Here is a 16,991-nt window from a genome sequence, read left to right as displayed (position 1 = left end):
CCACTGAAGTGAGTCTCACCGGCCTGTAGTTCCCGGGATTATCCTTGCTACCCTTCTTAAACAGAGGAACAACATTGGCTATTCTCCAGTCCTCCGGGACATCACCTGAAGACAGCGAGGATCCAAAGATTTCTGTCAAGACCTCAGCAATTTCCTCTCCAGCCTCCTTCAGTATTCTGGGGTAGATCCCATCAGGCCCTGGGGACTTATCTACCTTAATATTTTTCAAGACGTCCAACACGTGGGGCGGGATTCTCCACTCCCGCGCCGAAGTGCCCACGCCGTCGTGAACGCCATTGAGGTTCACGACAGCGCGAAACGGCCCCTATCCCGATCGATTCAGGGCCCGATAATGGGCTAGGAGTGGGGCTGCGTGTCTCACTAACTTGATATAGATTTTCGAAAAGGTCACAAAGATGATTGATGCAGGTAGGGCAGTGGATGTTGTCTATATGGACTTCAGTAAGGCCTTTGACAAGGTCCCTCATGGTAGATTGGTACAAAAGGTGAAGTCACACGGGATCAGGGGTGAGCTGGCAAGGTGGATACAGAACTGGCTCGGCCATAGAAGGCAGAGAGTAGCAATGGAAGGATGCTTTTCTAATTGGAGGGCTGTGACCAGTGGTGTTCCGCAGGGATCAGTGCTGGGACCTTTGCTGTTTGTAGTATATATAAATGATTTGGAGGAAAATGTAACTGGTCTGATTAGCAAGTTTGCAGATGATACTAAGATTGGTGGAGTTGCAGATAGCGAGGAGGACTGTCAGAGAATACAGCAAAATATAAATAGATTGGAGAGTTGGGCAGAGAAATGGCAGATGGAGTTCAATCCAGGCAAATGCGAGGTGATGCATTTTGGAAGATCTAATTCAAGAGCGGACTATACGGTCAATGGAAGAGTCCTGGGGAAAATTGATGTACAGAGAGATCTGGGAGTTGAGGTGCATTGTACCCTGAAGGTGGCAACACAGGTCGATAGAGTGGTCAAGAAGGCATACAGCATGCTTGCCTTCATCGAATGGGGTATTGAGTACAAGAGTCGGCAGGTCATGTTACAGTTGGATAGGACTTTGGTTAGGCAACATTTGGAATACTGCGTGCAGTTCTGGTCGCCACATTACCAGAAGGATGTGGATGCTTTAGAGAGGGTGCAGAGGAGGTTCACCAGGATGTTGCCTGGTATGGAGGGTGCTAGCTGTGAAGAAAGGTTGAGTAGATTAGGATTGTTTTCGTTGGAAAGACGGAGGTTGAGGGGGGACCTGATTGAGGTCTACAAAATTATGAGAGGTATGGACAGGGTGGCTAGCAACAAGCTTTTTCCAAGAGTGGGGGTGTCAATTACAAGGGGTCACGATTTCAAGGTGAGAGGGGGAAAGTTTAAGGGAGATGTGCGTGGAAAGTTTTTTACGCAGTGGGTGGTGGGTGCCTGGAACGCTTTGCCAGCGGAGGTGGTAGAGGCGGGCACGATAGCCTCATTTAAGATGCATCTAGACAGATATATGAACAGGCGGGGAACAGAGGGAAGTAGATCCTTGGAAAATAGGCGACAGGTTTAGATAAAGGATCTGGATCGGCGCAGGCTGGGAGGGCCGAAGGGCCTGTTCCTGGGCTGTAATTTTCTTTGTTCTTTGATGACGATTCAACCAGCTCTTACTGAACAGCAGAATGATGCACTAAATAGCGAACATATTTCAAAAGACTCTGTCAGAACCAATGGAGATTTTCAATTTGAAAACTCCATGTGTAAAAAAGCCATATTTACCAAATCAATGCCCTCATCGCCTGCATCCTCCTGGGGAATACCCTGGACTAACCCTGGCCATGGCCCGATGTGCAGCCTGTGGGAGGGGCCCACAGCTGATCATGGTGAGATGTGACCAGCACTCTGTGTGAGTGCTGTGTTCATTCTGACCTTCCCCGACTACCTGATCAGATAGTGTGACAACCAGATATAAAGCTCGCCATGTTCGGTTGCTGATCCTGCTAAAACATTGCTGTAACATTGACCGAAGAATTCAATCCTTTTCCAGACCTCCAGAGGAGCCAGTGCGTTCAAGCTGAACCGTGCTATTGAGGCAGTCGGCGGAAACCTACGGTAATCTCTTCCTGAAACTGTACTTAGAACATAGAACATGGAACAGTCCAGCACAGTACAGGCCCTTCAGCCCACGGTGTTGTGCCGACCATTTAACCTAATCTAACTTCAACCTAACCTCCACCCCTTCAATTTACTGCTGTCCATGTGCCTGTCGAAGAGTCGCTTAAATGTCCCGAATGACTCTGACTCCACCACCTCTGCTGGCCGTGCATTCCACACACCCACCACTCTCTGTGTAAAGAACCGACCTCTGACATCTCCCCTATACCTTCCTCCAATCACCTTAAAATTATGTCCCCTCGAGACAGCCATTTCCACCCTGGGGAAAAGTCTCTGACTATCCACTCTATCCATGCCTCTCATCACCTTGTACACCTCTATCAAGTCACCTCTCTGCCTTCTTTGAGCATCCTGGTAAATCTCCTCTGTACCCTCTCCAAAACATCCACATCCTTCCTATAATGAGGCGACCAGAACTGGACACAATATTCCAAGTGTGGTCTAACCAGGGTTTTATAAAACTGCAGCAAAACCTCACGGCTCTTAAACTCAATCCCCCTGTTAATGAAAACCAACACACCATACGCCTTCTTAACAACCCTATCAACCTGGGTGGCAGCTTTGAGGGATCTATGAACGTGGATCCCAAGATCCCTCTGTTCCTCCACACTTCCAAGAATCCTGCCTTTAACCCTGTACTCAGCATTCAAATTCGACCTTCCAAAATGAATCACTTCACATTTATCCAGGTTGAACTCCATCTGCCACTTCTCAGCCCAGCTCTGCATCCTGTCAATGTCCTGTTGTGACCTGCAACAACCCTCAACACTATCTACAACTCCCCCAACCTTCGTGTCACGGCAAACTTACTAACCCACCCATCCACTTCCTCATCCAAGTCATTTATAAAACCCACAAAGAGCTGAGGTCCCAGAACAGGGGCGGGATTCTCCGCAATCGGCGCGATGTCCGCCGACCGGCGCCAAAAACGGCGCGAATCAGTCCGGCATCGCGCGCCCCAAACGTGCGGAGGTCTCTGCATCTTGAGGGGCCGAGCCCTCACCTTGAGGGGCTAGGCCCGCACCGGACTGATTTCCGCCCCGCCAGCTGGCGGGCGGCGCATGCGCGGGAGCATCAGCGGCCGCTCATGGCATCCCCGCGCATGCGCTGTGGAGGGAGTCTCTTCCGCCTCCGCCATGGTGGAGACCATGGCGAAGGCGGAAGGAAATGAGTGCCCCCACAGCACAGGCCTGCCCGCGGATCTGTGGGCCCCGATCGCGGGCCAGGCCACCGTGGGGGCACCCCCCCCCAGGACCCCGGAGCCCGCCCGCGCCGCCTTGTCCCGCAGGTAAGGTAGGTGGTTCAATTTACGCCGGCGGGACAGGCATTTTAGCGGCGGGACTTCGGGCCATCCGGACCGGAGAATCGCCGGGGGATTCCCGCCGACCGGCGCGGCACGATTCCCGCCCCCGCCGAATCTCCGGTGGTGGAGAATTCGCGACACGGCGGGGGCAGGATTCACGCCAGTCGCCAGCGATTCTCCGACCCGGTGGGGGGTCGGAGAATCGTGCCCCAGATCCCTGCGGGACACCACTGGTCGCTGACCTCCAGGCGGAATGCTTTCCATCCACTACCACTTGCTGTCTTCTTTTGGCCAGCCAATTCTATATCCAAACAGCCAAATTTCCCTGTATCCCATGCCCCCCAACTTTCTGAATGAGCCTACCATGGGAAACCTTGTCAAATGCCTTACTGAAATCCTTACACACCAAATCCACTGCCCGACCTTCATCAATGTGTCTCGTCACATCCTCAAAGAATTCAATGAGGCTTGTGAGGCATGACCTGCCCCTCACAAAGCCATGCTGACTATCTTTAATCAAACTATGTTTTTCTAAATAATCATAAACCCTATCTCTCAAAATCCTTTCCAATATTTTGCTCATCACAGACTGATGGGCCTGTAATTCCCAGGGATTTCCCTATTCCCTTTCTTGAACAGGGGAACAACTTTCGCCTCCCTCCAATCATCCGCTACTACTCCAGTGGAGAGTGAGGATGCAAAGATCATCGCCAACGGCGCAGCAATCTCCTCCCTCGCTTCCCGTATAACCTTGGGTATATCCTGTCAGGCCCAGGGGACTTATCTGTCCTGATGCTTTTCAAAATTTCCAGTACATCCTCCTTCTTAATATCAACCTGTTCGAGTCTATTAACCTGGTTCACACTGTTCTCATGGGCAACAAGGTCCCTCTCTCTCGTGAATACTGAAGCAAAGTATTCATTTAGGGGCTCCCCATCTGTTCAGACTCTCGGCACAAGTTCCCTCCACTATCCCTGATCGGCCCTACTCTCACTCTGATCATCCTCTTATTTCTCACGTAAGTGTAGAACGCCTTGGTGTTTTCCCTAATCCTTCCAGCCAGGGCTTTTTCATGCCCCCATCTAGCTCTCCTCAGTCCATTTTTGAGTTCCTTCCTGGCTACCTTGTAACCCTCTAGAGCCAAGTCCGATCCTTGCTTCCTCAACCTTACGTAAGCTTCCTTCTTCCTCTTGACTAGAAACTCCACTTCTCTTGTCATCCATAGAACATTACAGCGCAGTACAGGCCCTTCGGCCCTCGATGATGCGCCGACCTGTGAAACCACTCTAAACCCCATCTACACGATTCCCTTATCGTCCATATGTCTATCCAATGACCATTTGAATGCCCTTAGTGTTGGCGAGTCCACTACTGTTGCAGGCAGGGCATTCCACGCACTTACTACTCTCTGAGTAAAGAACCTACCTCTGACATCTGTCCTGTATCTATCTCCCCTCAATTTAAAGCTATGTCCCCCCGTGCTAGACATCACCATCCGAGGGAAAAGGCTCTCACTGTCCACCCTATCCAATCCTCTGATCATCTTGTATGCCTCAGTTAAGTCACCTCTTAACCTTCTCTCTAACGAAAACAGCCTCAAGTCCCTCAGCCTTTCCTCATAAGATCTTCCCTCCATACCAGGCAAGATCCTGGTAAATCTCCTCTGCACCCTTTCCAATGCTTCCACATCCTTCCTATAATGCGGCGACCAGAATTGCACGCAATACTCCAAATGCGGCCGCACCAAAGTTTTGTGCAGCTGCAACATGACCTCATGGCTCCGAAACTCAATCCCTCTACCAATAAAAGCTAACACACCGTACGCCTTCTTAACAACCCTCTCAACCTGGGTGGCAACTTTCAGGGATCTATGTACATGGACACCGAGATCTCTCTGCTCATCCACACTGCCAAGAATCTTACCATTAGCCCAGTACTCTGTCTTCCTGTTATTCCTTCCAAAATGAATCACCTCACACTTTTCTGCATTAAACTCCATTTGCCACCTCAGCCCAGCGCTGCAGCTTATCTATGTCCCTCTGTAACTTGTAACATCCTTCCGCACTGTCCACAACTCCACCGACTTTAGTGTCATCTGCAGATTTACTCACCCATCCTTCTACGCCCTCCTCCAGGTCATTTATACAAATGACAAACAGCAGTGGCCCCAAAACAGATCCTTGTGGTACACCACTAGTAACTGGACTCCAGTCTGAACATTTCCCATCAACCACCACCCTTTGTCTTCTTCCAGCTAGCCAATATCTGATCCAAACTGCTAAATGACGCTAAATCCCATGCCTCCATATTTTATGCAGTAGCCTACCGTGGGGAACCTTATCAAACGCTTTACTGAAATCCATATACACCACATCAACTGCTTTACCCTCATCCACCTGTTTGGTCACCTTCTCAAAGAACTCAATAAGGTTTGTGAGGCACGACCTACCCTTCACAAAACCGTGTTGACTATCTCTAATCAAATTATTCCTTTCCAGATGATTATACATCCAATCTCTTATAAACCTTTCCAAGACTTTGCCCACAACAGAAGTAAGGATCACTGGTCTATAGTTACCGGGGTTGTCTCTACTCCGCTTCTTGAACAAGGGGACAACATTTGCTATCCTTCAGTCTTCTGGCACTATTCCTGTAGACAATGATGACATAAAGATCAAAGCCAATGGCTCAGCAATCTCCTCCCTAGCTTCCCAGAGAATCCAAGAATAAATCCCATCCGGCCCAGGGGACTTATCTATTTTCATACTTTCCAGAATTGCTAACACCTCCTCCTTATGAACCTCAAGCCCTTCTAGTCTAGTAGCCTGTATCTCAGTATTCTCCTCGACAATAGTAGCCTTGTGGATAGCACAATTGCTTCACAGGTCCAGGGTCCCAGGTACGATTCCAGCTTGGATCACTGTCTGTGCGGAGTCTGCACATCCTCCCCGTGTCTGCGTGTGTTTCCTCCGGGTGCTCCGGTTTCCTCCCACAGTCCAAAGATGTGCAGGTTCGGTGGATTGGCCGTGATAAATTGCCCTTTGTGTCCAAAATTGCCCTTAGTGTTGGGTGGAGTTACTGGGTTATGGGGATAGGGTGGCGGTGATGACCTTGGGTGGGGTGCTCTTTCCAAGAGCCGGTGTAGACACGATGGGCCGAATGGCCTCCTTCTGCACTGTAAATTCTAAAAAATATATATATATTGTCTTTTTCCTCTGTGAATACAGACAAAATCTCTCCTATCTCCTCGGACTCCACGCACAACTTCCTACTACTGTCCTTGACTGGCCCTACTCTTAACCTAGTCATTCTTTTATTCCTGACATATCTACAAAAAGCTTTAGGGTTATCCTTGATCCTACCTGCCAAAGACTTCTCATGTCCCCTCCTGGCTCTTCTTAGCTCTCTCTTTAGGTCCTTCCTAGCTAACTTGTAACTCTCGAGCGCCCTAACTGAACCTTCACGTCTCATCTTTACATAAGCCTCCTTCTTCCTCTTGACAAGTGATTCAACTACTTTAGTAAACCACGGTTCCCTCGCTCGACCACTTCCTCCCTGCCTAACAGGTACATACTTATCAAGGACACGCAGTAGCTGTTCCTTGAACAAGCTCCACATTTCAATTGTGCCCATCCCCTGCAGTTTTCCTCTCCATCCGATGCATCCTAAGTCTTGCCTCATCGCATCATAATTGCCTTTCCCCCAGCTATAACTCTTGCCCTGCGGTATATACCTATCCCTTTCCATCACTAAAGTAAACGTAATCGAATTGTGGTCACTATCACCAAAGTGCTCACCTACCTCCAAATCGAACACCTGTCCTGGTTCATTACCCAGTACCAAATCCAATACGGCCTCGCCTCTCGTTGGCCTATCTGCATACTGTGTCAGGAAACCCTCCTGCACCCATTGGACAAAAACGGACCCATCTAAAGTACTCGAACTATAGCGTTTCCAGTCAATATTTGGAAAGTTCAAGTCCCCCTAACAACTACCCTGTTGCTTTCGCTCCTATCCAGAATCATCTTTGCAATCATTTCCTCTACATCTCTGGAACTTTTCGGAGGCCTATAGAAAATAGGCCTCCGAAATGATCATTTACAATGAATTTACAAAATGATCAGAGGGTTAGATAGGGTGGACAGTGAGAGCCTTCTCCCGCGGATGGAAATGGCTAGCACGAGGGGACATAGCCTTAAACTGAGGGGTAATAGATATAGGACAGAGGTCAGGGTTAGGTTCTTTACGCAAAGAGTAGTGAGGCCGTGGAATGCCCTACCTGCTACAGTAGTGAACTCGCCAACATTGAGGGCATTTAAAAGTTTATTGGATAAACATATGGATGATAATGGTATAGTGTAGGTTAGATGGCTTTTGTTTCGGTGCAACATCGTGGGTCGAAGGGCCTGTACTGCGCTGTATGTTCTATGTTCTATGTTCTAAAATCCCTAACAGGGTGACCTCCCCTTTCCTGTTTCTAACCTCAGCCCATATTACCTCAGTAGACGAGTCCTCATCAAATGTCCTTTCTGCCACCGTAATACTGTCCTTGACTAACAATGCCACCCCTCCCCCTCCCGTACCAGCCTCCCCGAACAGGCGCCGGAATGTGGCGACTAGGGGCTTTTCACAGTAACTTCATTTGAAGCCGACTTGTGACAATAAGCGATTTTCATTTCATTTTCATTTCATTTCATTTCTTTTACCACCTTCCCTGAGCTTACTGAAATATCTAAACCCCGGCACCTGCAACAACCATTCATGTCCCTGCTCTATCCATGTCTCCGAAATGGCCACAACATCGAAGTCCCAGGTACCAACCCATGCTGCAAGTTCACCCACCTTATTCCGGATGCTCCTGACATTGAAGAAGACACACTTTAAACCACCTTCCTGCCTGCCGGTACACTCCTGCAACTTTGGAACCTGACTCATGACCTCACTACTCTCAACCTCCTGTATACTGGAGCTACAATTCAGGTTCCCAAGCCCCTGCTGAACTAGTTTAAATCCAAGGCTCCTTCACCTTACCATTCCTTCCTCGTCTCAGTGGAATAAAACTATCCAGCACTCGCAGCAAGTGCTCCTTAAACAACCCCCACATTACTGTTGTGCATTTCCCCAAGAACAATTGTTCCCACTTTCTGCTCCTCAGTTACTGTCTAATAGCAGTATAATATCCCCTCCCCCAATTAAATACCTTCCCATACTGTGTGTTCCTATCCCTCTCCATGACTATGGTAAAAGTCCAGGAGTTGTGGTCACTGTCACCGAAATGCTCTCCCACCGAGACACCTGACACCTGGCCTGGTTCGTTGCCGAGCACCGAGTCCAATATGGTCTCCCTCCCTAATCGGACTATCTACATATTACAGGAATCCTTCCTGTACACACCTGACAAAATCTGCTCCATCCAATCCATTTGCACTAAGGAGGTTCCAGTCAATATTAGGGAAGTTGAAGTCACCCATGACAACAACTCTGTTACTTCTGCACTTTTCCAAGATCTGCCACCCAATCTGTTCCTCTATCTCTCTGCTGCTATTGGGGGTCTCTAGAAAACGCCCAATAAAGTGACTGCTCCTTTCTTGTTTCTGACTTCCACCCATACTGACTCGGTAGACAAACCCTCCTCAACTACCTCCTTTGCTGCAGCTGTGATGCACTCCCTAATTAACAGTGCCACTCCCCCTCCTCTTTTACCTCCCTCCCTATTCTTCTGAAAACATCTAAACCCCGGAACATCTAACAACCATTCCTGCCCCTGTGAAATCGAAATCTCCGTAATGGCCACAAAATTGTAGTTCCAAATACTGGTCCATGCTCTAAGTTCATGTCCCTTATTCCTGACATTCCTTGCATTGAAACAGACACACTTTAACCCATTCCACTGAGAGCAACTTTGCCCTATCAACTGTCTATCCTTCCTCACAGACTTGCTGCATACTATTTCTGCCTGTTCAACAGCTATCCTATCCTCTGGTCCATAGATCTGGTTCCCATAGAACATAGAACGATACAGCGCAGTACAGGCCCTTCGGCCCACGATGTTGCACCGAAACAAAAGCCATCTAACCTACACTATGCCATTATCATCCATATGCTTATCCAATAAACTTTTAAATGCCCTCAATGTTGGCGAGTTCACTACTGTTGCAGGTAGGGCATTCCACGGCCTCACCACTCTTTGCGTAAAGAACCTACCTCTGACCTCTGTCCTATATCTATTACCCCTCAGTTTAAATCTATGTCCCCTCGTGCCAGCCATTTCCATCCGCGGGAGAAGGCTCTCACTGTCCACCCTATCTAACCCCCTGATCATTTTGTATGCCTCTATTAAGTCTCCTCTTAACCTTCTTCTCTCCAACGAAAACAACCTCAAGTCCATCAGCCTTTCCTCATAAGATTTTCCCTCCATACCAGGCAACATCCTGGTAAATCTCCTCTGCACCCGCTCCAAAGCCTCCACGTCCTTCCTATAATGCGGTGACCAGAACTGTACGCAATACTCCAAATGGGGCGTACCAGAGTTTTGTACAGCTGCAACATGACCTCCTGACTCCGGAAATCAATCCCTCTACCAATAAAGGCCAACACTCCATAGGCCTTCTTCACAACCCTATCAATCTGGGTGGCAACTTTCAGGGATCTATGTACATGGACTCCTAGATCCCTCTGCTCATCCACACTTCCAAGAACGTTACCAGAAGCCAAATATTCCGCATTCCTGTTATTCCTTCCAAAGTGAATCACCTCACACTTCTCTACATTAAACTCCATTTGCCACCTCTCAGCCCAGCTCTGCAGCTTATCTATGTCCCTCTGTAACCTGCTACATCCTTCCTCACTGTCGACAACACCACCGACTTTAGTGCCGTCTGCAAATTTACTCACCCACCCTTCTGCACCTTCCTCTAGGTCATTGATAAAAATGACAAACCGCAACGGCCCCAGAACAGATCCTTGTGGTACTCCACTTGTAACTAACTGAACTCCATTCTGAACATTTCCCATCAACCACCACCCTCTGTCTTCTTCCAGCTAGCCAATTTCTGATCCACATCTCTAAATCACCCTCAATCCCCAGCCTCCGTATTTTCTGCAATAGCCTACCGTGGGGAACTTTATCAAACGCTTTGCTGAAATCCATATACACCACATCAACTGCTCTACCCTCGTCTACCTGTTCAGTCACCTTCTCAAAGAACTCGATCAGGTTTGTGAGGCATGACCTACCCTTTACAAAGCCATGCTGACTATCCCTGATCATATTATTCCTATCTAGATGATTATAAATCTTGTCTCTTATAACCCCCTCCAAGACTTTACCCACTACAGACGTGAGGCTCACCGGCCTATAGTTGCCGGGGTTGTCTCTGCTCCCCTTTTTGAACAAAGGGACCACATTTGCTATCCTCCAGTCCTCTGGCACTATTCCTGTAGCCAATGATGACATAAAAATCAAAGCCAAAGGTCCAGCAATCTCTTCCCTGGCCTCCCAGAGAATCCTAGGATAAATCCCATCAGGCCCCGGGGACTTATCTATTTTCAGCCTGTCCAGAATTGCCAACACCTCTTCCCTACGTACCTCAATGCCATCTATTCTAATAGCCTGGGTCTCAGCATTCTCCTCCACAACATTCTCTTTTTCCTGAGTGAATACTGACGAAAAATATTCATTTAGTATCTCGCCTATCTCTTCAGACTCCGCACACAACTTCCCATCCCTGTCCTTGACTGGTCCTATTCTTACCCCAGTCATTCGCTTATTCCTGACATACCTATAGAAAGCTTTTGGGTTTTCCTTGATCCTACCTGCCAAATACTTCTCATGTCCCCTCCTTGCTCGTCTTAGCTCTCTCTTTTGATCCTTCCTCGCTACCTTGTAACTATCTATCGCCCCAACTGAAACTTCACACCTCATCTTCACATAGGCCTCCTTCTCCCTCTTAACAAGAGATTCCACTTCTTTGGTAAACCACGGTTCCCTCGCTCTACGCCTTCCTCCCTGCCTGACCGGTACGTACTTATCAAGAACACGCAGTAGCTGATCCTTGAACAAGCTCCACTTATCCAGTGTGCCCAACACTTGCAGTCTACTTCTCCAACCTATCCCCCCTAAGTCACGTCTAATGGTATCATAATTGCCCTTCCCCCAGCTATAACTCTTGCCCTGCGGTGTATACTTATCCCTTTCCATCACTAGCGTAAACGTCACCGAATTGTGGTCACTGTCCCCAAAGTGCTCTCCTACCTCCAAATCCAACACCTGGCCTGGTTCATTACCCAAAACCAAATCCAATGTGGCCTCGCCTCTTGTTGGCTTGTCAACATATTGTGTCAGGAAACCCTCCTGCACACACTGTACAAAAAACGACCCATCTAATGTACTCGAACTATATCTTTTCCAGTCAATATTTAGAAAGTTAAAGTCTCCCATAATAACTACCCTGTTACTTTCGCTCTTATCCAGGATCATCCTCGCCATCCTTTCCTCTACATCCCTAGAACTATTTGGAGGCCTATAGAAAACTCCCAACAGTGTGACCTCTCCTTTCCTGTTTCTAACCTCAGCCCATACTACCTCGGAAGATGAGTCCCCATCTAGCATCCTCTCCGTCACCGTAATACTGCTCTTGACTAGCAGCGCCACACCTCCCCCTCTTTTGCCTCCTTCTCTGAGCTTACTGAAACACCTGAACCCCGGAACCTGCAACATCCATTCCTGTCCCTGCTCTATCCATGTCTCCGAAATGGCCACAACATCGAAGTCCCAGGTACCAACCCATGCTGCCAGTTCCCCTACCTTGTTTCGTATACTCCTGGCATTGAAGTAGACACACTTCAAACCACTTACCTGCACACTGGCCCCCTCCTGCGACGTCAAATCTTTGCTCCTGACCTCTATACTCTCATTCTCCCGTACCCTAAAACTACAATCCAGGTTCCCATGCCCCTGCTGCATTAGTTTAAACCCCCCCCCCCCCCAGAGAGCACTAACAAATATCCCCCCCCAGGATATTTGTGCCCCTCAGGTTCAGATGTAGACCATCCTCTCTGTAGAAGTCCCACCTTCCCCAGAAAGAGCCCCAATTATCCAGAAATCTGAATCCCTCCCGCCTGCACCATCCCTGTAGCCACGTGTTTAATTGCTCTCTCTCCCTATTCCTCATCTCATTATCACGTGGCACGGGCAACAACCCAGAGATAACAACTCTGTTTGTTCTCGTTCTGAGCTTCCATCCTAGCTCCCTGAAAGCATGCCTGACATCCTTGTCCCCTTTCCTACCTATGTCGTTAATGCTGCTCCCCCTCCCCCTTAAGGACCCGGAAAACACGATCCGAGACATCACGTACCCTTGCACCTGGGAGGCAACATACCAAACGTGAGTCTCTCACGCTCCCACAAAATCTCCTATCTGTGCCCCTGACTATCGAGTCCCCAATTACTAATGCTGTGCTCCTCTCCCCCCTTCCCTTCTGAGCAACAGGGACAGACTCCGTGCCAGAGGCCCGTACCCCATGGCTTACCCCTGGTAAGTCGCCCCCCCCCACAAGTATCCAAAGCGGTATACTTGTTTCTCAGGGGAACGACCGCAGGGGATCCCTGCACTGACTGCTTCTTCCCTGTCCCTCTTACAGTTACCCATCTATCTCCAATCTGGTGTAACTAATTCCCTGAAGCTGCTATCTATGACCCCTTCTGCCTCCCGAATGATCCGAAGTTCTTCCAACTCCAGCTCCAGTTCCCTAACTCGGTCTTGGAGGAGCTGGAGATGGCAGCACCTCCTGCAGGTACAAACACATACACATACACACACACATACAAACACACACACAAACACTGACACACACACACACAAACACACACACTGACACACACACACAAACACTCACACACACTGACACACACACACACACATTGACACACACACACTGACACACACACTGACACACACACAAACTGACACACACAAACACTGACACACACACTGACACACACACACACTGACACACACACACACTGACATGCACACACACACACACTGACACACACACACGAACACACACACTGACACTGCCACACACACACACACTGACACACACACACAGACACACACACACACTGACACACACACACAAACTGACACACACACATTGACACACAAGCACACACACAAACTGACACACACACACACACAAACTGACAATTTACCAGAATGTTGCCTGATATGGAGGGCATTAGCTATGAGGAGCGATTGAATAAACTCGGTTTGTTCTCACTGGAACGAAGGAGGTTGAGGGGAGACCTGATTGAGGTATACAAAATTATGAGGGGCATAGACAGAGTGGATAGTCAGAGGCTTTTCCCCAGGGTAGAGGGGTCAATTACTAGGGGGCATAGGTTTAAGGTGAGAGGGGCAAGGTTTAGAGTAGATGTACGAGGCAAGTTTTTTACGCAGAGGGTAGTGGGTGCCTGGAACTCACTACCGGAGGAGGTGGTGGAAGCAGGGACGATAGGGACATTTAAGGGGCATCTTGACAAATATATGAATAGGATGGGAATAGAGGGATACGGACCCAGGAAGTGTAGAAGATTGTAGTTTAGTCGGGCAGCATGTTCGGCACGGGCTTGGAGGGCCGAAGGGCCTGTTCCTGTGCTGTACATTTCTTTGTTCTTGTTCTTTGACACACACACACTGACACACACACACTGACACACACACACAAAAACACACACAGACTGACACACACACTGACACACACACACACACACACACTGACACAAACACACACTGACACACACAAACACACACAGACACACACACACACTGACACACACACACAGACTGACACTGACACACACACACAGACACACACACACTGACACACACACACTGACACACACATACACACACTGACACACACAAACTGACACACACACACACACACATTGACATACACACACTGACATACACACACTGACACACACACACACACTGACACACACACACACTTACACACACAGTGAGGATGCTAGATGGGGACTCATCTTCCGAGGTAGTATGGGCTGAGGTTAGAAACATGAAAGGTGAGGTCACACTGTTGGGAGTCTTCTATAGGCCTCCAAATAGTTCTAGGGATGTAGAGGAAAGGATGGCGAGGATGATCCTGGATAAGAGCGAAAGTAACAGGGTAGTTATTATGGGAGACTTTAACTTTCCAAATATTGGCTGGAAAAGATATAGTTCGAGTACATTAGATGGGTCGTTTTTTTGTACAGTGTGTGCAGGAGGGTTTCCTGACACAATATGTTGACAGGCCAACAAGAGGCGAGGCCACGTTGGATTTGGTTTTGGGTAATGAACCAGGCCAGGTGTTGGATTTGGAGGTAGGAGAGCACTTTGGGGACAGTGACCACAATTCGGTGACGTTTACGTTAATGCTGGAAAGGGATAAGTATACACCGCAGGGCAAGAGTTATAGCTGGGGGAAGGGCAATTATGATGCCATTAGACGTGACTTGGGGGGGGATAAGGTGGAGAGGTAGGCTGCAAGTGTTGGGCACACTGGATAAGTGAAGCTTGTTCAAGGATCGGCTACTGCGTGTTCTTGATAAGTATGTACCGGTCAGGCAGGGAGGAAGGCGTCGAGCGAGGGAACCGTGGTTTACCAAAGAAGTGGAATCTCTTGTTAAGAGGAAGAAGGAGGCCTATGTGAAGATGAGGTGTGAAGTTTCAGTTGGGGCGACGGATAGTTACAAGGTAGCGAGGAAGGATCTAAAGAGAGAGCTAAGACGAGCAAGGAGGGGACATGAGAAGTATTGGGCAGGTAGGATCAAGGAAAACCCAAAAGCTTTCTCAAGGTATGTCAGGAATAAGCGAATGACTAGGGAAAGAGTAGGACCAGTCAAGGACAGGGATGGGAAATTGTGTGCGGAGCTGAATGCTGAGCCCCAGGCTAATAGAATAGATGGCATTGAGGTACGTAGGGAAGAGGTGTTGGCAATTCTGGACAGGCTGAAAATAGATAGGTCCCCGGGACCTGATGGGATTTATCCTAGGATTCTCTGGGAGGCCAGGGAAGAGATTGCTGGACCTTTGGCTTTGATTTTTATGTCATCATTGGCTACAGGAATAGTGCCAGAGGACTGGAGGATAGCAAATGTGGTCCCTTTGTTCAAAAAGGGGAGCAGAGACAACCCCGGCAACTATAGACCGGTGAGCCTCACGTCTGTAGTGGGTAAAGTCTTGGAGGGGATTATAAGAGACAAGATTTATAATCATCTAGATAGGAATAATATGATCAGGGATAGTCAGCATGGCTTTGTGAAGGGCAGGTCATGCCTCACAAACCTTATTGAGTTCTTTGAGAAGGTGACTGAACAGGTAGACGAGGGTAGAGCAGTTGATGTGGTGTATATGGATTTCAGCAAAGCGTTTGATAAGGTTTCCCACGGTAGGCTATTGCAGAAAATACGGAGGCTGGGGATTGAGGGTGATTTCGAGATGTGGATCAGAAATTGGCTAGCTGAAAGAAGACAGAGGGTGGTGGTTGATGGGAAATGTTCAGAATGGAGTTCAATTACAAGTGGAGTACCACAAGGATCTGTTCTGGGGCCGTTGCTGTTTGTCATTTTTATCAATGACCTAGAGGAAGGCGCAGAAGGGTGGGTGAGTAAATTTGCAGACGTTACTAAAGTCGGTGGTGTTGTCGATAGTGTGGAAGGATGTAGCAGGTTACAGAGGGACATAGATAAGCTGCAGAGCTGGGCTGAGAGGTGGCAAATGGAGTTTAATGTAGAGAAGTGTGAGGTGATTCACTTTGGAAGGAATAACAGGAATGCGGAATATTTGGCTAATGGAAAAGTTCTTGAAAGTGTGGATGAGCAGAGGGATCTAGGTGTCCATGTACATAGATCACTGAAAGTTGCCACCCAGGTTGATAGGGTTGTGAAGAAGGCCTATGGAGTGTTGGCCTTTATTGGTAGAGGGATAGAGTTCCGGAGTCAGGAGGTCATGTTGCAGCTGTACAAAACTCTGGTACGGCCGCATTTGGAGTATTGCGTACAGTGCTGGTCACCGCATTATAGGAAGGACGTGGAGGCTTTGGAGCGGGTGCAGAGGAGATTTACCAGGATGTTGCCTGGTATGGAGGGAAAATCTTATGAGGAAAGGCTGATGGACTTGAGGTTGTTTTCGTTGGAGAGAAGAAGGTTAAGAGGAGACTTAATAGAGGCATACAAAATGATCAGGGGGTTGGATAGGGTGGACAGTGAGAGCCTTCTCCCGCGGATGGAAATGGCTGGCACGAGGGGACATAGCTTTAAACTGAGGGGTAATAGATATAGGACAGAGGTCAGAGGTAGGTTCTTTACGCAAAGAGTAGTGAGGCCGTGGAATGCCCTACCTGCTACAGTAGTGAACTCGCCAACATTGAGGGCATTTAAAAGTTTATTGGATAAACATATGGATGATAATGGCATAGTGTAGGTTAGATGGCTTTTGTTTCGGTGCAACATCGTGGGCC

General features: G+C 48.5%; 1 protein-coding gene across 1 annotated transcript in view; it reads left to right on the top strand.

The window, feature by feature from the left end:
* The window catches only part of LOC140403809 (cytochrome b-c1 complex subunit 2, mitochondrial-like), a 168,019-nt gene that overhangs the window by 44,552 nt on the left and 106,476 nt on the right, over nucleotides 1-16,991 (top strand). Inside the window, exon 4 of the mRNA XM_072491965.1 lies at nucleotides 2,031-2,095. Within this exon, the coding sequence (XP_072348066.1) occupies nucleotides 2,031-2,095 (65 nt within the window). The remainder of the gene's footprint in view (nucleotides 1-2,030; nucleotides 2,096-16,991) is intronic.

The sequence above is a fragment of the Scyliorhinus torazame genome, chromosome 29 (assembly GCF_047496885.1).
Source record: "Scyliorhinus torazame isolate Kashiwa2021f chromosome 29, sScyTor2.1, whole genome shotgun sequence".
NCBI lineage: Eukaryota > Metazoa > Chordata > Chondrichthyes > Carcharhiniformes > Scyliorhinidae > Scyliorhinus > Scyliorhinus torazame.
The sequence above is the reverse complement of the archived record's forward strand: the minus strand, read 5'-3'. Positions and strand labels throughout refer to the sequence as shown.